The 24,923-nt window shown below is 43.5% G+C and overlaps 1 protein-coding gene across 1 annotated transcript in view; it reads right to left on the bottom strand.

Moving 5' to 3' along the window:
- Positions 1–24,923, bottom strand: part of LOC309545584 (electroneutral sodium bicarbonate exchanger 1) — a 414,564-nt gene that overhangs the window by 242,822 nt on the left and 146,819 nt on the right. The window contains exon 2 of the mRNA XM_082244814.1: positions 527–608. Coding sequence (XP_082100940.1) covers positions 527–608 — 82 coding nt within the window. The remainder of the gene's footprint in view (positions 1–526; positions 609–24,923) is intronic.

Below are 24,923 nucleotides of genomic sequence, written 5' to 3'. Positions count from 1 at the left end.
GGATGAGCTGATGGAGAAAATGGAAGTACGGTTGTTAGGTGTGGGTGGAATAGGCTTCTCTGAAGAGGAGGGTTTTCAGGGATTGTCTAATAGCTAATAAGAGTAGGAGATTCAATGGAGGAATGATTGTAGCCACAAAGAACAGGAAGTATGTCATTCACAGCATAATCCGGCACAAATAAATGGAAAAATAGCCTGAAAAAAGTGAATGCAGTTACCTCATCTATGGACTGGTAAGCTGCAATATATTATATATTTGATCATGGGTTTAGATCAGGGTTTAGATAAGCTTTAACGTGGATTAGTCAATCAAAGCAGGTGACTTTCATTTTCAATAAAATTGGTAGAAAAATGAATTGAAGAATACACAGTGAAAGGGACAAGGACCTAATTAAAGGTGTCATTATCGCTTTATTGAATTCCCCCCTCTATTTTGAAATAGTCAATCATTAAAAACACTAAAAACACTAGAGACTGACACTGGGGGCCATATAAAACTGTCATGGTTTGCCATAAAAAGACTTACCTTCAAGCTCTTCTTTTTCATAGTGTATATTTAGCACCGAACTGGTACCACCTTGGTCTACAACAGCCTCTTCATCAGTTCTCTGTAAAATAAGACAACACTGAGTCAGTATATTGGTTTTATTTGATCCTAGGTACATAAAACATGGCCATCCCTAGGGGTAGGCAACTTTTCAGAGGTGGAGATCTACCTGAACAACATGAAAGAGATCAAAGATCACCGGGGTTTGGTGCCCTTTTTTTAAAATAAATGAACTAGCAAGGACTAACTAAATAGCAAGGAAAACTTAGAAAAGTATAATAAAACAAATGTCACTGTAAAAATATAAACTTATCCTATCTTAAAAGTGGACTATGTCAGTCAGTAGAGCAGTGGACAGTGTTGGTAGAGCAGTGGATGGTGTCAGAAGGGCAGAGGACGGTGTCAGTAGGGCAGTTGATGTATCAGTCCTTTTGTTAATTATCTTTTAAAATTACATTTTTTTTATATTATTTTTTTTACAATTTCTTTAGCAGCCCCATTGGGAGGCTGTTGTGAAATATCAGGGGTCTAAACAGATCTCTTGATGTCTCATTTTTGACAGAGAAAGGTAGGGATGCACCGAAATTTCGGCCGCCGATATTTTCGGCCGAAAATGCTACTATTTCATTTCGGCCGATAGGGGGTTAAAAAAAAAGCCGAAAATGTATGGCCCCTGATCTGTGAAAGTAGTGAGTCATCCCTGACTTCCCTGTCCGCCGCGATCCGATGCCGGTACCTTCATTGTAATTTACAGCTTGCTTGCTAGACCAGTGGACGTCCCGGGGGAAAGGGACCCAGAATGCACAGTGACAGTGTAGGAGGATCTCATTCTCCCCCGCGCCGATTGCTGCATCGCTCCACCCACCTCCTCCCTTCAGTGCCTTCACATGGTGTTTGCTGTGGAGGAAGGTAATGTTATGTGCTGTGCGGTAAAAAAAAAAAACTGTTTCTCCCCTTTTCTACTGCATAAATGTCAGTAGTAGAACAGAATCACAGCCTAGTGCAGTGCTCACCCCCTTCTAATTGCAGTGCACGTGTTAGTCAGTGACAGTCAGTGAGTGACAGTCAGTGAGTAAGTGTCAGTGAGTGTCAGTGAGTGACAGTCAGTGAGTAAGTGTCAGTGAGTGACAGTCAGTGAGTAAGTGTCAGTGAGTGTCAGTGAGTAAGTGTCAGTGAGTGACAGTCAGTGAGTGATTGTCAGTGAGTGTCAGTAAGTGTCAGTGAGTGACAGTCAGTGAGTAAGTGTCAGTGAGTGACAGTCAGTGAGTAAGTGTCAGTGAGTGTCAGTGAGTAAGTGTCAGTGAGTGACAGTCAGTGAGTGAGTGTCAGTGAGTGAGTGTCAATGAGTGTCAGTGAGTGACAGTCAGTGAGTAAGTGTCAGTGAGTGTCAGTGAGTGACAGTCAGTGAGTGTCAGTGAGTGAGTGACAGTGAGTGAGTGTCAGTGAGTGTCAGTCAGTGAGTGTCAGTCAGTCAGTGAGTGTCAGTCAGTGAGTGTCAGTTAGTCAGTGAGTGAGTATCAGTCAGTGAGTGAGTGTCAGTCAGCGAGTTTCAGTGTCAGTCAGTGTCAGTCAGTGAGTGTCAGTCAGTGAGTGTCAGTCAGTCAGTGTCAGTCAGTGAGTGTCAGTTAGTCAGTGAGTGTCAGTTAGTCAGTGAGTGTCAGTCAGTCAGTGTCAGTCAGTGAGAGTCAGTGAGTGTCAGTCAGTCAGTGAGAGTCAGTGAGTGTCAGTGAGTGAGTGAGTGTCAGTGACTCAGTCAGTGAGTGAGTGTCAGTGAGTCAGTCAGTGAGTGAGTGTCAGTGAGTCAGTCAGTGAGTGAGTGTCAGTCAGTGAGTGTCAGTGAGTCAGTCAGTGAGTGAGTGTCAGTGAGTGTCAGTCAGTCAGTGTCAGTCAGTGAGAGTCAGTGAGTGTCAGTCAGTCAGTGTCAGTCAGTGAGAGTCAGTGAGTGTCAGTCAGTCAGTCAGTGTCAGTCAGTGAGTGAGTGAGTGTCAGTGACTCAGTCAGTGAGTGAGTGTCAGTGAGTGAGTGTCAGTGAGTCAGTCAGTGAGTGAGTGTCAGTGAGTCAGTCAGTGAGTGAGTGTCAGTGAGTGAGGGTCAGTGAGTGAGTCAGTGAGTGTCAGTGAGTCAGTCAGTGAGTGAGTGTCAGTCAGTCAGTGTCAGTCAGTCAGTCAGTGTAAGATAACTTATTTAAAATCATTTGGGGAAAAAAGTCATTTTCGGTTTCGGTTTTCGGCCAAGGGCATCCTGAATTTTCGGTTTCGGCCCAGAATTTTCATTTGGGTGCATCCCTAGAGAAAGGAGATTTGAGGACTGGGTCCTCAATCTGGATCTCTGTAACCTCAGCTGCATAGAATGTTTGAACAGGAAGAGCTCTGCATAGTCTCCCTGTTCATTCACATAGAAGCTTCAGTTAGGTTAATTCAGAAAAGGAATAGGCTTGTAAATTATATATTTCCTGGCCCCTTACCCCATTCTTTATCCTGAAATGATCCCCCACAACAGAAAGAGGGGGGGAGCCAACAGTGCTGTGAGGAGGGGGGGGGGAGACCAGGGGAGCACACAGGGCAGCAGAAGGAAGGGGAACCTGGACAGAAGGGGTGGCATTTACAAGAACTGATCCCCTGTATTTTCCTCCTGTAGCAGCTAAATTCCGGCAGAAGGGAGAGGAAGAGAAGCCGGCTTTAAGGCCGATGCAGGAGTAAAATACAGATTAGGTCCTCACTTCTGTCCAGGTTCCGAGGTTAACAAAGAAGAGATGAGATTTAGCCATCAGCTGCCTGCGATACATACGTTGCCAACCTCGCTATACAGAAATCAAGCCATTTATGTATTTCTTATGGGTGCATCCTTTTCAGCAAGAACACCACACCTAGCATATAAAATCAATCCTTTACACAATTTGTAGCTCCTCTCTAATCAGAAAAACAAAAACTTTCTTTACATGGCCAAAAGCAATCCTGTAAAATGCCCGCTTTGTAGGCAAATATTGAGACTCCCATAAAAATAGTTGGCATGTGTAACGAAACCCCCGACCCACACTGTGTTTGTAGGCTTCCGTCAGTATACGGCTTCCCCCAGTCTGAACATGGATAGATATTCCAGCCGCCCCCATAAAAAACTAGCCTGCACTTAGCTTGTATGTGTCTGAAAGCAACAACTGTTTATTGAAACACATGCACAAACAGATATACACTTTGGGACAACCCCCCTCCTCCTTAGCAGCCAATCCACATACACATATACATCCCATAATACAGTAAGTTGATCCTAAGGCAGACAGAACAACAATAGAACAAAGGGATACAGGTACCTAACAATAACAAACCCCAACCCGCCTCACTATCTAGCAAGCGTCTATGAGACACTCCTGCAATATTCTAGCAATCTGAAAATTCAAACCGTTCATCTTCATATATTTCCTGAGGGACACTGTTCAGAAATATTATTGTCCCAAGTGAAAGAGCCCCTCACTCTTTCAACACAAACCACACATATAAAACCCAGGATAACCGGGGTAACACGAAAGGCTGAGTCCAGTGTGGTTGTACAGCGAGTCTGATTAGTGCAGACCCGACTGGGGTTCTTGGTCACCCTGTGCCCCTAATAGACACAGGGTGACTTACACATAAGAGGAGTCCAGGGACCCAAGACAGAGACTTCCCAACCTCTCCAAGGCAAGCTGGGTTCCACAGGTCCCCCAAAGTGACTCCCATCACAGCATGTTATTATACGTTTATGTTACATGCTGCCTGGAATATGGATATGCAGTCCAACCACCCGAGTATGTACATTTGTGTAGAAAAGGCTGTGATTATAAAGAGATGAGTTTAAAAAACTGCAATGCAATCATGTGTTGTATGAGGCACTGTACTAAGAATTAAAGGGGTTTCCTACTTGCACAATGGCATAGAAAACCCCTTCATCAGGAAGGTCATCCAGCCTTGAACTGATTGGATGTTTCAGCACATGGAGAGTAGCTGAAAAGTGACTGGAAGGCTATGATCTGCTTACTTACAGCTCCAGTTTCAGGGGCCAACTGAAAGCAAGGGCACAACCCATTAGTCACCTTAGCTCTTCCATTCCAGAAAAGTTTCAGGGTTAGTTGGTCTTGCTTCATCTGGAATCAGTATTTAGAAATGCTGACACTTGCCTTGATTACAGCACTGCACAAACCAAATTATGACTTTAATGTAGAAGCACGTCAATGGCAGTACATAGCCATGCACAAGGTCACCCCAATCTAGAGAGGTGCAATGCCGCTTTTTGGTCTTGAGCCGTCTTTCACATCTGCATTATTGTTCTGCCTCATGCGAAGCCTGATTATCCCGGCCTCTTTACTTTTTTATACACATATAATCAAAGCAGAGTACATTTGGGTTTAAAAGCATTACATGGAATAGGTCTTTTCTGAGTCTGTTAAGCGATGAATATACCATTTTTTGAATTGCATTCATCCACTATATGTAAAGAGGTGATTAAAAAAATGTATTTTATATTCACATCAAGACAGGAAAAGACTGATTCTACTCTTATTTTGATTCTATATTTGATACAGCAATTTCTGTATTAGAGTACTTAACATGAATGATTGTCCATGCAATTTAATCTTGGTTATAAAAAAGGAGATGTTAATTAAAAAAAAAAAAAAAAATGCCCACTTTAGTAGATTAAGTTACGCTAAGTAGCTAAACTGAAAAGCAACAATATAATATATTGAAGTTCATCAGTCATTGAATATGGTGGTTGCATTAGAATTTTACAGGCCTTTTTTTCCTTTTTTTTCACTGATAATCCTGCAAAAAAACACACTTGCCGTCATTGGGTGTCTATGCTCACTATTCCACTGTATGTATGTAGGGAGCCATGGCTGTCACTAGGATGCTCTCTTGATGCAAAAAAAAAAAAATTATTCATCGGATAATCTCATCTTTCTTATTAGGCATAAATTAAAAGTTATCCTAAAAGACGGAAAATTACTCAATTTGGTCAGCAAACAAATGTGGATACGTTTTTTTCAAGACAAGGACCCTTTAGTCTGTTAACAATGGGGATTCTGGTATTCACACAACATCTGGAACCAAAAAGTAACTAGGCTACGTTTACAAACTAACAAATAGTATTTGCATTGTGTCACTTGAGGACAAAACAATTAACAAGCCTGTGTGTCCAGCGGTTCACCAATGTCCTAAGGCCGACCATACATAGTTCGAATCTCAGCTGGTTCAGCAGGAACCGGCCAAAATTTCAACTGTTAATGGGCAGGCTGAATGTACCAAAGTTGACTGATCGATCAACTTGGGTACAACCAGCCTGCCGGATTATCATGGTCTTCTCACGGCACGGATGGCTTTCCCAGCCCGCCCCCGCTAGGAGAATACAATTGCTGATTCCCCTGTCAACACTGTCTGTGGTTGCAGGAAAGAAGTTTGAACAGTGTACGGCCTGCTTAAGGCTGGAAAAATACACATAGGACAAAACCCCTACTAAACGGAATCAAACTGCTTGCAAAAGTCAACTAATGTCTAGCTCAAATTATTCTGCTGCCGCCTATACATTTTTAACCAATAAGCTTCTAACTTCAATTAGTTTAATAAAGCTTTGATAATAAAACCTGGAAGCTGACTGGTACTATAAACAGCTGTACCAGTTTTAGGAAATCTCCCCCTATGTTGCAAGTCATATGGTTAAGAGCCTATGTCACACTGGAAATACAGTATCTCACAAAAGTGAGTACACCCTCAAATTGTAGAACATATTTTATTATATCTTTTCACGTGACAACACTGAAGAAATGACACTTTGCTACAATGTAAAGTAGTGAGTGTACAGCTTGTATAACAGTGTAAATTTGCTGTCCCCTCAAAAAACCTCAACACAGCCATTAATGTCTAAACTGCTGGAAACAAAAGTGAGTACACCCCAAAGTAAAAATTTAAAAATTGGGCCCAAAGTGTCACTATTTGTGTGGCCACCATTATTTTCCAGCACTGCCTTAACCCTCTTGGGCATGGAGTTTACCGGAGCTTCTCAAGTTGCACGGGAGTCCTCTTCCACTCACAGAGCTGGTGGTTATTAAGAGACCTTGCGCTCCTCCACCTTCTGTTTGAGGATGCCCCACAGATGTTCAATAGGGTTTAGGTCTGGAGACATGCTTGGCCAGTCCATCACCTTTACCCTCAGCTTCTTTAGCAAGGCAGTAGTTGTCTTTAAGGTGTGTTTTGGCTCATTTTCATGTTGGAATACTGCCCTGCAGCCCAGTCTCTGAAGGGAGGGGATAATGCTCTGCTTCAGTATGTCACAGTACATGTTGACATTTATGGTTCTCTAAATTAACTGTAGCTGCCTAGTGCAGGCAGCACTCATACCGCCCCAGACCATGACACTCCCACCACAATGTTTGACTGCAGGAAAGACACACTTGCCTTTGTACTCCTCACCTGGTTGCCGCCACACACACTTGACACCATCTGAACCAAATAAGTTTATCTTGGTCTCATCAGACCACAGGACATGGTTCCAGTAATCCATGTTCTTAGTCTGCTTGTCTTCAGCAAACTGTTTGCGAGCTTTCTTGTCCATCATCTTTAGAAGAGGCTTCCTTCTGAATATGACGCTGAGCGCGTGCACTCAACTTCTTTGGTCGAGCATAGCTAGGCCTGTTCTGAGTGGAACCTGTCCTTTTAAACCGCTGTATGGTTTTGGCCACCATGCTGCAGCTCATTTTCAGGGCTTGAAAAGATAGACATTTCTAGTTTTGGAGGCCAAGTGAGCTAATGCTTGTATAAACACATAACTGATCAGTAACCTGATCCAACAATGAGATATAGGTAAATAATACCAAACACACTCTCTGGGCGGTTTCAAGAGTTGTATTATTTGCAATCCATATATAGCAAAGTCAGTTAGACAGAAAGGCAATACACAACACACGTGCCCATCATCTACAGGGAATCATCACAAATCTCATTGAAGATCCAGAGACGCAACATTTGACACATGCTTCACTGAAGCCAAGATCCACACCTTCCAGCATAGGTAGACGCCATCTTGGGAAGACAAACTTCACCCATTAGGCGGCAGCCATCTTAAGGCAATCCATACAAAGTGTTCCACTCTAGAGTAATATAGTGTATTATTCTCTTCAGGTTTTTTTGTTACTTATTTAACAGGCCAGTTGAAATAGTCTGTGCTGTAATATTTCTCTCACGACAACATAGTCTATAGAGTTATATCAAGATACAAAATACATACAAGACACTATAAACTGCAGTTCCATTGGTCTCATTCTACAGGCAAACAAAAAGTCCTAGAGGAGTGAAAAATAGGATAAACAAAGGAAAATAAATATATATATTATATATATTATATATATATATATATATATATATATATATATATATATATATATATATATATATATATATATATATATATATATATAGTACTTCTAGCTGTTTTAGCAACCGTACACAGGAACAAGTGTAAAAGCATTGCTGAAGTACTAGTGGGTAGTGATCTTTCAACATGGCAAATAGGCTGACTAGGGCAGGGCTGTACATATCTTTCTTGGGTGAAGTTGAACAATCTTCTACACTTGTAAGCAAGCACAGTTTCAGCCTGGAACAGTTTTCTAGTAGATTTAGAAGAATTTAAGAGAACAGTCTTCTGAGAGCAGTCAGAAGGCCAGCAACCAGGCTGGTGCTACTATGGTAATTTTGCACCTTAAGTGCATCTACGATCAAAATGAAAACTCATGTTCATTCCCTCATTGCATTTTAATTATTTCTAGCCTACAGCTATTAGTCTGAATGATATTTAAGTTTGAAACTATGTGAGTAGGCGCTGCTGTGTCACACAATTTACAAAGCATGCTGTAACGGATCAACCGGCACCCTGACTGGGTACCTCCGTTGACAGAAGTGCTTCCCAAGGGCTCCAAGCAAGCACTCCACCAGACACCATAACCACCTCAGACCCCACAAACCGCCACAGCTTGGTTGGGGTCTCGCCGTCTCCTATCCACCCTGGACCTACGACAAGGCTTCAAGTTCCCATGGGTGAACCTCTCTTTCCCCAGAGAGTGAAGCAGGAACAGGGACAAGCTTTTACAAGAGCTTAGTGATTATTCAAGGGAGTATGAAGAGGATAGCAATCCCTTGTAGCAGATTCCCCCAATAAGAGACAAGACTCTCGATTGAGGGTGAAGTATAACTCAAACTTTAATGGTACAGCTGCCCTTTTATACAGTTTTCCCCCACAAGGTTACCACCCAGGTGGACCTTGTTGGGAACAGGCCTTGAAATTCACAATCCAAAGAAAACAGAGTTTTACACTCAGTCACTCCCATACAGTGTACACAATCCCTCCCCTCTGCCTGATTACATAGTTGGTGAGGTTGAATAAAGTATCGTATGCAGATGAAAGTGTATACAGGAACAGAATTAACCTAAATGAATTATCTAGCCATCTGGACAGAGCAATGTGAGGTCATTAACATTTAACAATGTGACAGGCACAATCCACATTCCAGCTCAATAGATAGACAATAGGAAGAGACCCCAGTATCAGTCTGTCCGTCTCCTACACTCCAGTACATGGAATACACATTATCTCAATACACAAACAATAGGGAAAACCTGTCTGACATTGAGGGACATGGAATACACACATTATTTAGGAGTCACAGACTTCATGGCAATGGTCTAAAACAGTCTAAGTCTCCCAGTGTAAAGTGGGATTAAATCTTTATATTTCTATATGAAGATATTGCTGACAAATATTACTGTCCCACTTGAAGCAATCCAAACCATTAAGTATCTGTTTTTCACTTCCAGTGACGGCGAGTACCAATGCACATGCCTTCTGAAATACAGAGGGGCTGACAGGAGTCGTCTCAGAAGGTGGAGTCAGTACAGGAATTGCAGCTGGCAGGCAGCAAGGTACCATTAGATATGCAGTTCTTAGAAAATGAAAGTAAACAGTAAAGGAGAAAAGGTGAAAAACATGCAGGAAATTCAGGAATGTGTGGAAAGAGATAGCCAGCAAAAAGGCAGCACTCACAACATGAATGGAGATTTTTCAAGTAACCTTTTACTGGATGGTCAAAAATTACTACTGTTTATAATGTTGTTACAATGCTGATGTTATAAAAATGAAAGTGTATACTGTGACCATATATCTCCTTTAACTTTACAGATGAAAAGTGACATCATCTGTGTTAAATTTATACCTTTTAGGAATCCATTTTGTATCTTCTCAACTCATCTGAAATGTAGCTGGTTTACTTCAACTAGGCTCATTTGGTATCATACTACTGTTTTAAGGTTATGGCCCAGCTCTCTGATTGCCAGCTGGCTCTCTCTTTTTTAAGCCTAGCTGAACAAACCAGTAGCATCTGACCAAGCAAAGGGCCAGTTTACTGTCCTTTAGGATTTTGGGGGGGCCCGGCAGTGGGAGTAGAAAATGCCTCGGCATCAGCGCCCCATCATTGTTGTCAATGGGAGGAATAGTGCCCCATGCTGAAATCAATGAAAATAATAGTGCTCCATTGATGGTGTCAGTAGAGGGAATGGTGCTCCATCATTGGTGTCAGCTAGTGGAATAGTGCCCCAAGGGCCAGGTAAAGAAAAGCCAAAGGGCCACATTGGGCCCCTGGGCTGCAGTTTGGAGACCACTGACCTAAGGGGAAGCCTATTGTCATGGCTTAATGATTATTATTATTGCTTGGAACAAATACATGGTAAAAAATCTGATCTACTGCTTAGAGTTCTTGCATCAATTAGCATTCAGGTTGGATTCTTATGCACAGGAAACCACCCAAGATCCATCAGTCACAAAGATGTAAAGAGCACCTGAATGTGAATGTTTCCAGACATAAAAAGTTTGAGTTAGGTGAGGTATTGTAATAAGAGTGTTCTGAAAAGTCTAAACAGCCAAAACACACATCTGGGACAGTTGTAGGATTACATTATCGATTATAGATAACAATGCTGTACCAGCAACAGGAAAGGCGCACACTAAGATACAAAAGATTATACCTAATTTTTTAATATAGCCAGCAGGAACAGGTCCTATCTTGACATGTTTGGTGCTAGGCACAGCATCTCGAGCTGCAGCACTCCTGTTAATACGGTAAAGACCAACCATGCCAGCACCTGTGATGGGACTGTCCCTGGAGTGGCATCAGTGGCAGAACTACTAGGGTCACAAAGGTCGCATTTGGGACCAGGCCCTGGTGTTCCGCCACTTTGGGGGGCCCAAGACGGCAGGAAGACAGAAAAAGGATTCACAGTCAGGGCAGAAGTGGGAAAAGTGTGTTCCCTGAATTATAGGCAGCGCAGCAGAAGTGACAGGACTGTATGGTGGAAATGAAGGGCAAGGTTGGCTGTGTAGCTGAAATGATGGGCATGGTTGGCAGCCGGGCGGAAGGGGAGAATGAGTTGTGAAAGCAAGCAGGGACACAAGTTGCCATGTAGGGAATCAGAGGAGAGTTTGAAACAAATACAGTTTAGACTCGGTAGTGAAAGAAGGATGGTGGCCAGGGCTCGGAGCATTCTGCGGGAGCTGGGTACAGCGCCTACACACTACACTCACTCGCAGGGGCTACTCCAGTGCTGGACACAAGCAGGCTCAATGTGGGTGTATGTCATGGTCTTTATTCCTACTGAAACTGTTATGGATTGGTAGTGCGCGTACAGCAGATGTGAGGGAGCTTCTAGCTTACCACCCCAGTACTACATATACAGCAATGCCAGCCTATGACCAGACCCCCTCATTATAGTAACTACTGAGGGCTGTCTAACAGGTAACAGCCAAGCTTTATAGGAGATAAAAAAAAAAAAAAGATTTGGCAACAAATACACCTTAAGGGCCAATTCACAGTATATGCGGTGAAGGACATTTTACCTCGATAAAACGCCTATCTCTGCAGGGACACACAGTAAACAATTGCTTCCTATGTCTCCCATTCACACTGCATCACAGCCTAGCGCTGTGCTGCACCATGCTGCGCTAAAATGCAGACATGCTGCATTTTATTGCAGCGCACCAGGCCGAAACGCACTGCAAGTGTCGGGGCAGTGCAGCGCATCACACTGGCCAACAATGAAGTGAATGAAGTGCACATTTTGTACACTTCCCTGTAATGCGCTGAATCGCACATCACACTGCTCTCTAGCATAGCCAGCAACGCACAGTGGTGAATTGCTCCTGCGGCTCTGCATTGCAGTGTGAATTTGCCCTTAAAGGCAAGTGCACTTAAAATAGATTTTTTAAGACCAGCATTGTCCTGGGAGTGTGAAAGGAGACCAGAGTATGAGTGGTGGAACTGCCAGGGTTGCAAAGTTTGCACTTGCGACTGAGCCCTGGCGTTCTGCCACCATCGGAGTATGGAATATGTAAAAAGGGTCCTGCTGTAGGGCCCCATGATGTGAATAAAGAGCCCTGGGATCAGTGGGAGGGGCACCGGGACACAAGGAAAGACCTCTGGGACAGATGGAAAGGGGGAATCATTATGGTTTCTTGCACCGGGGCCCTGAAGGTTCTAGTTATGCCTCCGAGTGGCATGTGAAATATTTGATGCTGACAGATTAAAAAAAAAAACACACTGTTTTAGCTTAAAGTGGAGTTCCACCCAGGGGATACTTTTTTTAATAAAAATATCCCCGGGACAGTCAGGGCTAGTACATTCCACAATGGCTAGCCTCTGATCTGTCCCGGGTTGCACTTACCTTTTAGGAGAAATACTTACCTTGAAAAAGTATTGTCCAGCGCTGCCATCTCAGGTGTGGGCAGCTTGAAGCCAGCACGATCCTCTTCTGCGTCCTCTTCCGTCTTCTTCGGTCCCACGATGCACTGCACCGGCCCCGCCGTCACTTCCGGGTCCGCAGCGTCATCCCTGCACAGCTTCTGGGCATGCCCAGAAGCTGTTTAGAAGGGAATCACGCGCACGCACCGAAACTGACGTCGGGGCCGGTGCAGGCGCATTGATTCCTGGGAGCGATGACGTTCAGCTCCCAGGAATCATTGCAAAAGCCAGGAAGTGACGACTCGCCGTGGCCGCCGAGGGGAGGAAGAAGGAAGTAAGGTAAGTATATTTTCGCTACAAGGTAAGTAAAAAAAAAAAAAAAAATTGCGATTATCCATTTGTTTTTCAGGTGACCCGGAGCGAGAAGATGGAGGTAAGTGTAAATTTAGGGTGGAACTCCACTTTAAGTTTTAAACAATCTATAGAAATTCTTTAATAGCAGCTTAGTGGTATATCAGCAATTGTCAGCCTAAAAGATACGGCTCCCTGGAAACCCACTCAACACTGAACTGTAGTGCTTCATGTGTTATTTACAGAGGAGATCAGAGAACCAATGCGACATTAAAACACCCATATTCTTTTCTACAGATGGGCACTGATAAATTGTGGACTATTCTACTAGTGTTTTAATAAAATCATGACAAGCTGAGTGGATTGTCCATCTGTACACCAAGTAACACTGATCTCATTCTCTACAAGTACATTATGCTTAAATGACTCTAGTCTTTCCCAGCTGAAGGGACCGTCATCATAACCTTGTTTAGCAGAGCATGAAGCTTCATTATTGTTATATTAATTGTTAATCTCTCATAGATCCTGCAGCCCAGATAAAACATTCAAAGCTACTATTCACGTTAATGAGACTGATGCTTTCAAAATCCAAAAAATGAAATTAAAAGCAACAGCCGTTCTCCCACAATTATGGGCAAAAGCATAAAAACTAGCGGTGCTATTTTTAAGAAAATGTCTGCAGTGGTTTATTATAACAAACTGCTCATAGCTGCCTTATATACTGATTGCAGCGCCGCTTCAGGGCATACCACTAATAGAGCTGCTGCTTGTCTACTGAATGTTATTTTATCCAAAGACGACTCTGGGAGAATTGTGTATTGGGAATATGCATTTTAATGAACTGGCAAAACACCAGGAGGTCAAAGAAATAAACATGGACATGGAAGCCATTTCAGGACATGATAACTCAGCCTGATAAATTTGAAAATACTGCAGAAAAAAATGTAGAATTGCAGGAAGGGACCAGACATGTCAAGTTGACAAAATTAGGTTAATTTTTGCAGATTGGTGGCTCATTATTATGCTTATATCTGTGGCATTGAACAACATTTTCTGCATAATCCAGACAATTTGTTTTGTTATGGATGAGGTTTGGAAAATGTACAACCTCTGTAATTTGTATTATTGTCTCTGTGTCTCACAGAATTTGTCTCACTTTCTCCATCGACTGGAAGTGAGGGAAAAACTGCAAATAAAAAAAGTGAATGAATAAAGTGCAGCGTCTATAGCAATATAGATTTATAAAAAAAATGATATCAAAATTAATAAATATAATAACTATAAAATTCATCAAAATTGTGAATCAATCACAATTGATTCACTATTTTGATAATTATTATTTTTTTTTTTTGAGGGCCAAAGACTAATACAACAGATCAGGGTTATACTATATTAATTAGACTCTGTAAGGATCACAGACTAGGCAAACACCTTGTTTTTTTTTTTTTTTTTTAACCATATTTTTCTTAAAAAATTTTCAAAGAAAAATAAAAGTTACAAGCATTCGTATATAACAATTTTAAGCTTCTGTCGATAATTTTGATGAATCTTTATAGCTTATTATATTTGTTTTGGTGTACTTTTGAGGATTCTATATTGCTATAGGCGCTGCACTTTATTCATTCAACTATACAGGAAAGGTTTTGGCATAATAACCTTGTTGCTAGCTGCCTTCTTCCTTCTACTGAGGGCTGACTTACATATTTTAAATTAAAAAAAGTGACAGTTATACTTTCCTCATTTTATTAAAAACTAAGAGGTCTATTTATCAATCTTCTCACATCCAGGATTCACCAGAGATCCACCCATTTTTTACATAAGAGTCCACTAGAAGCTGTGTGAATCATTTGTGAAAACATTTAATAATCGACCCCTAAAACAAGGTTTAGATGGTGCTGGAATGTAAAGAGAACCATACATGAGTGGGCATATATAAGAATTAGAATATTCTGTCTTTGATTATATTAATAGTGCAAATTACATTTTTGTTGCAGAGGATGGAAAAATCTGACTTCTGGGAAATTCTGTGAGCCAATCACAAATCACCAAGATTGTATATTTATAGTATTACTATTTATAAAAACTGCCTTATTTTCTTTGAGATCAGGATGTGTGGGAGTTTTAGAGCTGCTACTTTGTTTTGTGTATGTGACTTTCATACCTTTGCGGTGTAGTGCTTGTCAAACTATACATTATATATATATATATATATACACACACACACACACACACACACACACACACACACAAACACACATATGCATACATATTCTGTATATTCTTGCATCAATCAGCTATAACATCATGACCACTCACTCACCATAACCTGTCGAGTCATGAGCTCCACTAGAACTCTTAAGGTGTGCACCAAGCCATCAGTAGCGGATCCTTTAAACCCTGTAAGTTGCAAGGTGGGGCCTCTATGGATCAGACATCCCAGAGATGCTGCAATGGTTTGAGATCTGCAGAATTTGGAGGCCAATTCAACTCCCCAAACTCATTGTTGTGTTCCTCAAACCATTCTTGAATTCATCAGATCAGGCCACATTCTTCCATTGCTCCGTGGTCCATTTCTGATGCTCATATTACCATCGTAGGCGCTTAGTCAGCATAGGCACTGTGACCTGTCTATGGCTGCGCGGCCCCCATACAAAACAAACTGTGACGCCCTGTGTGTTCTGACACCTTTCTATCGGAATCACCATTAACTTTTTCAGCAATTTGAGCTACGGTAGCTCTTCTATCAGATCAAACTACACAGGCCAGCTTTCACTCCCTACATGCATAAGGCCCCTTTCACACTTGTGCGATCTAAAAGTAGCGTGATTTTGACACTTTTTTTTGCCTCGATTTTGACTGGACTTGAAGCAATGCCTGTGTAATCTTGAGGTCTCTGGAGCTCAAAGCGCATCAAAGTCAGGCCAAAGTAGTGCAGGGACTACTTTGAAGTCATTGCAACTTGAAATTGCACAGATATGAATGGTACTCATTGCAAATCATGGAGTGCGACTTTGCAGTCTCAAGTCGCACAAGCGTGAAAGTGGCTTTAATGAGCATTTGTCCCCCATTACCCTGTCCATGGTTCACTGGTTTTCAATTTTTTGGACCTCTTTTGAGCAGTCCTGGCCACGGTTGACCAAGAACATCCCACAACAACCTAGTCTTCTTGCCATTACAAATTGGCCATTGTCAAAGTCTTTCAAATCCTTACGCCTGTCCAGCACATCAACTTTAGGGAAAACATGTTTAATTGCTGCCTAATATATCCCACCCACTGTCAGATGCCATTATAATGAGAAAATCAATGTGATTCACTTTAGCTGTCAGTAGCCATAATGTTATGGCCGCTCCAGCAGATGTCCTCTGACGAAACGCGTAGGAAGGAGTCTATTGCGTCATACGTCACTTCCGACTCTTGGACATCCGACCGTGGAACGCGGAAGCTTCCCGGCGAGACCTAGCTAATCACAAACAGCCTACACCGTGAGTCTTTATGCTCGCAATTACTCGCTATTTTGTATACTACATCAATGGGGTCCCCCTTCTCTTTTTCTTTATGAAATCCACTGGCGTATCTTACGTATTCATCAATGCAAGATTCTGAAATTTATTTGGGGCTCTTCCAGACCCCGCATTAATAAACGCGTTCTGTATGCTCTGAGGATTTCTGGGGGGTTCTCGGTACCAAACTTGAAGGCATACTACACTGCGGCGTCGATAGCCCCTCTCTCTCACTTACATGACACGTTCCAGTTGCCACTATGGGCCATGATTGACCTGGTGGATGCCAGTCCAGTCCCCCTTTCTTCTATTCCTTGGCTCCCTCCTAAATTTCGACCGCCGGACTTGCGCCCTTGCCTCCTTCATTCTCTCCGCCTCTGGGACTCCGTCAAGTACTCCGCTAACTTGATTTCACCCCACTTACCTTTACTGCGTCTCTTCCCTTGCCCTATGTTCCCACCTGGTCTCACTAATCCGCGTGTGTTTTCCTGGTGGACTGACCATGGCTTTGTGGATGTCCACTCGTTTACCACCACGAAGATACTTCCCTTTGGGGCCCTTCGCTCCTCGCATGATATACCTTTGCGGGAGCATTTTCGTTATATGCAACTCCATCATTTTCTTCAGCAACTCATTAAGCATAGACCCTTACCCTATACGCTTACGCCATTTGAGAGCATCTGTAGGGCACGGCCCCACTCGCCGGGACTCATATCCCTTCTATATGCTTCTATTATCGCCTGCGATACACCCCCTTTCACGGCCTATCATTCTAACTGGGAACTAGAACTGAGGGGCAGTTTGGACAAGGAAGATTGGCAGCACATGACGGCGGCTCTCTCTAAGTGTTCCCGTAATGTCTTGATTCTGGAAAATGCTTACAAGGTATTTTACCGATGGTACTATACTCCGGCCAGACTGGCTAAATTTATACCCGCCTACTCCCCCCTGTGTTTCCGGGGATGCGCTCAGGAGGGGACTATGGCGCATATTTGGTGGACATGTCCCAGGGTGCGCAGACTGTGGATTAGGATTTATGCCTTGCTCCGTAATATTTTTCAAGTCACCCTGAAGAAGGACCCGTATGAGGCTCTCTTGTGTAAGCCTATACCTGATTTGACTCGTGCACAGCGGCAGCTGGCTCAGCACTTGTTTACGGCTACGAAATTGACCATTGCTCAATCTTGGAAGACTCCGTTGCTTAGTTTTGAGGCGGCCAAAAACCGTATGAATGATATTCTCGTTATTGAAAAGTTGACTGCGATAGTTTCTGATTCTCACGCTAAGTTTCTTAAGGTGTGGGACCCCTGGATCTCTATCGTTGCCCCTTCTAGATTCCAGACCACCCTTCTCTCTCTTTAAATGCCTCCTGGACGCACACCCCGCAGGACCTGTTCCCCCCCCTTTTCCTCTCCCCCTTCCTCTTCCCCACCCTTTCTTTAGCCTTCCTCTATTGTCGTCTCTCTTTTTGTTTCTCCTGCTTTCTCACTCTTCCTTTCTTTCTTGTCTTTGTCTCGTACTGATGTTTTCCTTCCCAGCTTGGTACTCTCTGGTCCAGCCTTTGTTTGCTCATTGGAACGTAATGAACCTTTTCCTTTTGATGACCTTCCTACATTGTGACATAATAAGGGACTTTAGGTCCCCTCCTGTGCTCTTCTGCTTGTTGATGTTCATTATTTGGTCCGTGTTGTTTCCCGGTTGGCGCACGTACTATGTCTGTAACATGTTCTACCAATATCTATTTCTCTGCGTTCTAGTTTTTTCTTATCTAATTGTACACATGAATCGTGTATTTGATGTATGTTAATGCCTCTTTTCAAAAAAAAAACTTTTGTACAAGAAATCCACTGGCGTGTGCCTGCTCGCTTGAGTGAAAGAACCCTCACATGATTCGTTCCATTACAACTACAAAAAACAGGTTGTATATAAGTTGCGACACCTAGTGGTCACACAGGTGGATGCAACCTTCTCTTCAACACATTGGGAAATTCTTGTCACTTCTTATTTTATTTGCACCTTATAAGAATTCCCTTATCTTATTTTCTCAACACTACTTTACAAGATTTTATCTCCAGTAAACACTGATGGTTTAATAGATTTTGCACTGTATTTAAATTTTGGAATAAATTATCACCTCCTTTTTTCCACTCTTGTTGATTTACTTATTTGCACATGAGCACTTTGCACGCTGGTCACTGTACACAGCTGGATTTAGTTTTTCCCAAGTGGGATAATATTTATTTGTGCACTTATTTTATTTATCATAATGCACTGTTTTTGCACTGTATCACTTTGAAGTACAATATTGGTCTAGTTGACACTTTGTCACCTATAGGTAGCGCCGTGGCAACCTCTTTGCCACTTTTATATCATGTTATAGGTGATCGGTATATACACTACTCGAAAAAATTAAAGGAACAGTTTGAAAACATATCAGATCTCAATGGGGAAAAATATCTCTCTGGATATGTATACTGATATGGACTGGGTAATGTGTTAGGAACAAAAGGATGCCACATCGTTTGATGGAAATTAAATTTATCGACCTACAGAGTAGAGGGCTGAATTCAAAGACACCCTGAAAATCAAAGTAAAAAATGATGCCGCAGGCTAATCCATTTTGCTGAAATTTTATTGCAGCAACTCAGTATGCTACCCAGTAGTTTGTATGGCCCCCATGTGCTTGTATGCATGCCTAAAAACATCGGGGCATGCTCCTAATGAGACGATGGATGGTGTCCTGGGGTATTACCTCCCAGATCTGGACCAGGGCATCACTGAGCTACTGAACAGACTGACGTGTAACCGGATGACGCCGGATGGATTGAAATATAATGTCCCAGAGTTGTTCTGTTGGATTTAGATCAGGTGAGCCTGGGGGCCATCCAATGGTATCAATTCCTTCATCCTCCAGGAACTGGCTGCTTACTCTCGCCATGTGAGGCTAGGCATTGTCGTGCACCGGGAGGAACCCAGGACCCACTGCACCAGCATAGGGTGTGACAATGGGATCAAAGATTTTATCCCGATACCTAATGGCAGTCAGGAAGGATGCCACTGTCTAGCCTGTAGAGGTCTGTTCGTCCCTCCATGGAGATGCCTCCCCAGACCATCACTGACCCACCACCAAACTAGTCATGCTGAATGATGTTACAGGCAGTATAACATTCTCCACGACTTCTCAAGACCCTTTCACATCTATCACAAGTGCTTAGGGTGAAAAGCACAGGGCACCAGTGGCGGACCTGCCAGTTTCGGTGTTCAATAGCAAATGCAAATCGAGCTCCACTGTGCCGGGCAGTGAGCACAGGGCCAACTAGACAACGTCGGGCCCTTCCAGCCACCTTTTATGAAATCTGTTTCTGATTGTTTGGTTAGAGACATTTACACCAGTGGCCTGCTGCAGGTAATTTTATAAAGCTCTGACAGTGTTCATCCTGTTCCTCCTTGCACAAAGGAGCAGATACCGGTCCTGCTTATGGGTTAAGGACTTTCTATGGCCCTGTCCAGCTCTCCTAGATTAACTGCCTGTCTCCTGGAATCTCATCCATGCTCTTGAGACTGTGCTGGGAGACACAGCAAACCTTCTGGCAATGGCACATATAATGTGCCATCCTGGAGGAGTTGGATGCCTGTGAAACCTCTATAGAGTCCAGGTATTGCCTCATGGTACCAGTAGTGACACTGACCCTGCAAAAATGCAAAACTAGTGAAAAATTGTCAGAAAAGAGGAGAAGGGGAAGAAAATGTCAGTGGCCCCCCACCTGTAAAACTATTCCTGTTTTAGAGGTTGTCTCATTGTTGCCCATCTAGTGCAACTGCTAATTTTATTAACACTAAAGCAACTGAATCTGATTAACAACCCCCTGTGCTACTTTGACAAGATCAATATCTCAGGAGTTGAATTGACTTGATGCTATACTCTAATTTAAAAGTGCTCCTTTAATTTTTTTTTAACAGTGTGTGTATATATATATATATATATATATATATATATATATATATATATTTTACACACACACATTTTTTTTTTTTGTTAGGCAAAAGATATATCTACATAATATTTAATTCACAATATCTGCATTATTTGTCCAATACACATTGTAAACTGACCATAACACAAACACTGAACACGTGTGTACACTTTAGCAGACAAGTAATTAGCATGCCAACAAAAAAGTGCAAGTTTCTTTAGGTTTCCTCTCTTTAAAAATGCTGTGCAGCAAAATATCTGCAAGAAATCCAGTGTGCTTCCTATTCCCTGAGAACACTGTGCCTTTGCTTCACTCAAATCCCAACCAGCATAGAAAATCCTGTACTACAGAACTCGGTCTACCCCCGCCCCTCTCTGTCCCTCCCTCAATACATTGTTCCTCTAACACCCTTTTGTGAAATCAAAGTAAAAGAAAAACAAATAATGCTGGGGCATGCTCTAGAGGGGAAGAAAGAAATTTGTGGGTATATATGGTTAATGCCTAGATACATAGTTTTTTTTTTTGTTTTTTTTTTTCCTTAAAGCCCGAAGCGTGTGAATCACACTCAAAAAAGACTTAGCACCCGGTGCATAAAAAAGTGCACACACGCAAACGTGAACACACAAAAACTGCACAGGGTGTGCGAAATGGTCTGGCCTCCGAAGAGGTTGGACCTATACCTTGATCCCCCGGGGCGCAAGACTCCTGACAGGGACTGAGGTACTTCCTATGGTTTGCCTGGCCGAGACCTGGCAAACCCCGTTCTCCAGGGGGACTGCCGAAACAGCCCACCCCAAGTACTGGGTGGGGCTCCCCCGAAGGGAGACCCCCATGAGAGAGGGCGAACTAAGCCAAAAGGCCATGTCCACCCCCTCCCAAGACTTTCAAGGTAGGCCCAAAGACCCACACCGTACTCGTCGTGCAGGAAAAGAAGAGTGAAAGTGAAGTGACACACCACAAAGAAAAAAACACACAAACAAAAAGGTGGGGAAGGGGAAGTGGAGGAGTGAATTAGTGCCTAAGTGAAAAACAAAGGCAGGCCTTCCGGCCGGAATAAAAATTCCTCTGGTCGAAGCCAAAAGGCCTTGCCCAAGAGGCAGGTGATTAAAAAAGTGTGCGTAGGTGCAGTGACCATGGTGCCGAAAAACTCAAGGCGAGCTGCCCCTCACCAGTGAGAATTAAGGCACCCCTGGGCTGCCACCCCAGGGGCACATACACTACGGGCTTTTTCTACCCCGGCCCAAAGGCCAGACCGAGTGTAGCCCTATCCTACCAGGAGGCATCAGAACTTTGGACAGCTTAGGGAGAACCTACCTTCAACTGGGGACAAGCCTTTTGCAAGGCCAGATTCAACCCAGGAGGAAAGGCTCTCCCACCACCATCCGCCGTTCCTTACCAATCACATCAAGGAGCAGTACTAACCGGCGTGACTGCCTACACCAGTTTTCCTGCTCCCTTCAAACTGATAGGGGCGGACCCATTCAAATCAGAAGGCAATGGACCCATCCGGCTTTCTCTGATGTGGCTTACTTCCCAGTCCCCCGGTTGTTCCGGAGCGCCCTGGTTCATTTCGGCCCCCACCGATACTAACCATCAGGTTCCATACCAACTGATAAGAAGAGATACTACACTTGATCTTAGCCAAAAGGCCTAGATACATAGGTGTACTATGTGAGGCAGAGGTTAGGGGTCAGTACTAAGCGAGGCAGAGGTCAGAGCTAAGTGATACAGAGTTTAGAGGTCAATACTAAGTGATGGAGAGTTCCGAGGTCAGTGCTAAGTGAGAAAGAGTGCCAAGTGAGACAGAGTTCAGAGGTCAGTGCCAACTGAGGCAGAGTTCAGAGGTCAGTGCTAAGTGAGGCGGAGTTCAGAGGTCAGTGCCAACTGAGGCAGAGTTCAGAGGTCAGTGCCAAGTGAGGCGGAGTTCAGAGGTCAGTGCCAACTGAGGCAGAGTTTAGAGGTCAGTGCTAAGTGAGGCGGAGTTTAGAGGTCAGTGCTAAGTGAGGCAGAGTTCAGAGGTCAGTGCCAAGTGAGGCGGAGTTCAGAGGTCAGTGCTAAGTGAGGCAGAGTTCAGAGGTCAGTGCTAAGTGAGGCGGAGTTTAGAGGTCAGTGCTAAGTGAGGCAGAGTTCAGAGGTCAGTGCTAAGTGAGGCAGAGTTCAGTGGTCAGTGCCAAGTGAGGCGGAGTTCAGTGCTAAGTGAGGCGATGTTCAGAGGTCAGTGCTAAGTGAGGGGGAGTTCAGAGGTCAGTGCTAAGTGATACAGAGTTTAGAGGTCAATACTAAGTGATGGAGAGTTCCGAGGTCAGTGCTAAGTGAGAAAGAGTGCCAAGTGAGGCAGAGTTCAGAGGTCAGTGCCAAGTGAGGCGGAGTTCAGAGGTCAGTGCTAAGTGAGGCGATGTTCAGAGGTCAGTGCTAAGTGAGGCGATGTTCAGAGGTCAGTGCTAAGTGAGGGGGAGTTCAGAGGTCAGTGTTAAGTGAGGCAGAGGTTAAAGGTCAGCATGACACAGAGTGCAGTAGTGACTGTCAGTCTGTTTTCTTCTGTTCTCCTTCTCCCTGGACTCTTCACAGTACTCGGGATACTGCAGCTCCAACTTTTCTCCCCCTCCTCCTATTCCCTGGTCCAGTAGGCAGACGGAGCTACATTACAGCTATTTATAGCCCCACCCATTGGACCAGTGAATAGGAGAAGGGGGAGAAGAGCCAAAGCTGCACTACCCGAGTACTGTGAAGTCCCAGGGAGAAAAACAGACATAAGCGAATCCTCTTTCTGTGTCTCCCCTAGAGCTGTGCTTGCTACTGACAGCTACATAGGAAACACTGTTTGTTAATGCCAGGGAGGGGGTGGGTGCTAAAGGATGGCATGGTGAGTAGGGGGCAGGGCTGCGATTGGCTTGCAGCCCACTCCCACTGCTGTGCAGGCGTTTAGCACCTGTGCCCACCCTGTACAAAGCCAATTACTCTCAATCCCAGCCCTGCCTTCATACTCTCTATTTCGGCTCCTAACTTACCACCCCCTACCCAGAATAAACAAGCATTGTTTCTTCTGTAGCTGCCTGTGATAAGCGCAGCTGCAGGTGAGACACAGAAGCTTGGAGCCAAGTTCCGGAATGGCTCTACCATTCAGCATGGATTGGCGGGACACAGGGATTTAATTGCAATCATGGGATGGTCCCACCCAATCCAGGCCATTTGGGAGGTATGAAAGAAAATACAAAGTGGTGCAAGCTAATAGCACTAAATTAAAAGGTAGTCCATGGGGTAGCCATATAGGCTATCATAAAAGTATTTTATAATGAGACAGGAAACAGTCCATACGCTCAGGGCCAGCCTAATGAGGCAGAAGCAATCTCCAAACATGAAAAGAAACAAAGAGAGAAAACAGGCGCCTCCGAGTAAAGACTGTAGTATTTAATTGGCAAATTACATTAAAAACTCACATCAGGGTAAGTAAATGTAGGTAAGGTGGGTCCTTCCGGCATCCATTTACGGCATGGGGTCACCGTTGGGGGTCTGTGTTCCTCTCGGGCCTTCCTGTTCAGACCTGACTTGAAAAAGGAGCGTGCACTGGTATTCCACCGGAGTGCGCATACTCGGAAACGCGTCGTCATCACGCCGGAAGATTCTGTGGACGGCTAGTGCGGCTCACCCTGCGTTCCACCCTGCGGTCTCAGCCTCAGTTCCATGCCAGTGACACCACTCCACTTCCTGCCGGACAGGAACGGGAAGGCCCGAGAGGAACACAGACCCCCAGCGGTGACCCCATGCCGTAAATGGATGCCGGAAGGACCCACCTTACCTACATTTACTTACCCTGATGTAAGTTTTTAATGTAATTTGCCAATTAAATACTACAGTCTTTACTCAGAGGCGCCTGTTTTCTCTCTTTGTTTCTTTTCATTTGGAAGGTATGCACAGAGGTGATTAGGGTGTGCAGGCCTATGCCTAGACATATACCAAAGGAATCACTTTAACTTACATAATTAGTCTGGCTGAAAAAAGACCAGTCCATCTAGTTCAACCAAAAGGCATGCAGATATCCACGCACTTATGCAAACCTCAGGTCAAAAGCAAAACACTTCCTTTTAGTAAATCAGGCAGAAAAGTCCAAACAATCGGAGTAGTGGAGTCTGTCCAGCAGTATACGGTCCTGCTGGGCCATACCGTAGTAGCTTCATATGTGAAACAATCAACACGGTTACAATCAAATTGTTGCTGGTCAGGTTCCTCAGTTCACCATGAGAAACGTTATATATTACTGGACATATACATACAAGAACAATCTGTGTCTTCGGACTTCCACCTGGATGATCTTACTGCTTGCTGAGTGGACTGCTTATCACACACACTACGGGAAGTGGCAAACTAATTATGCATGGAAATTAGCTATTGCAATCTGGCACGGGATTAGATTGTTACGCACTGTTTGCTTTGAAAAATATTTAAACTGTAAATGTGTTTTCTGGAGCCCTTTATAGAGCTACCACATATATAATTTTTACTGCTATATTTCAATTTATATATACCAATTTGCTCTAAGAATGATAAATATAGTTTTTTTCTGCTCTATTAATTTTATAGCTATTTTTATATGTGTAGTATTTATTTTTCTACACCTCAAGTGTTATTCTTTATAAATTGTGGCTTGTTTTTCTCAAGGTGCTTGAAAGGCACAATATTAGTGCCCACATGCATTACCATCATTGGGACTAAGGCTACAAAAACAGGCCAAAAAAGGGCATGCCTTTATGTGTCTTGCGGTCATAATATGATTAAAAGGGTGAGGAAAAAGTCATGCCAGGATGAACAA

The sequence above is a fragment of the Pelophylax lessonae genome (assembly GCF_965119305.1).
Source record: "Pelophylax lessonae genome assembly, chromosome: 2".
NCBI classification, from domain to species: domain Eukaryota; kingdom Metazoa; phylum Chordata; class Amphibia; order Anura; family Ranidae; genus Pelophylax; species Pelophylax lessonae.
This window is presented reverse-complemented; position numbering and strand designations above follow the sequence as displayed.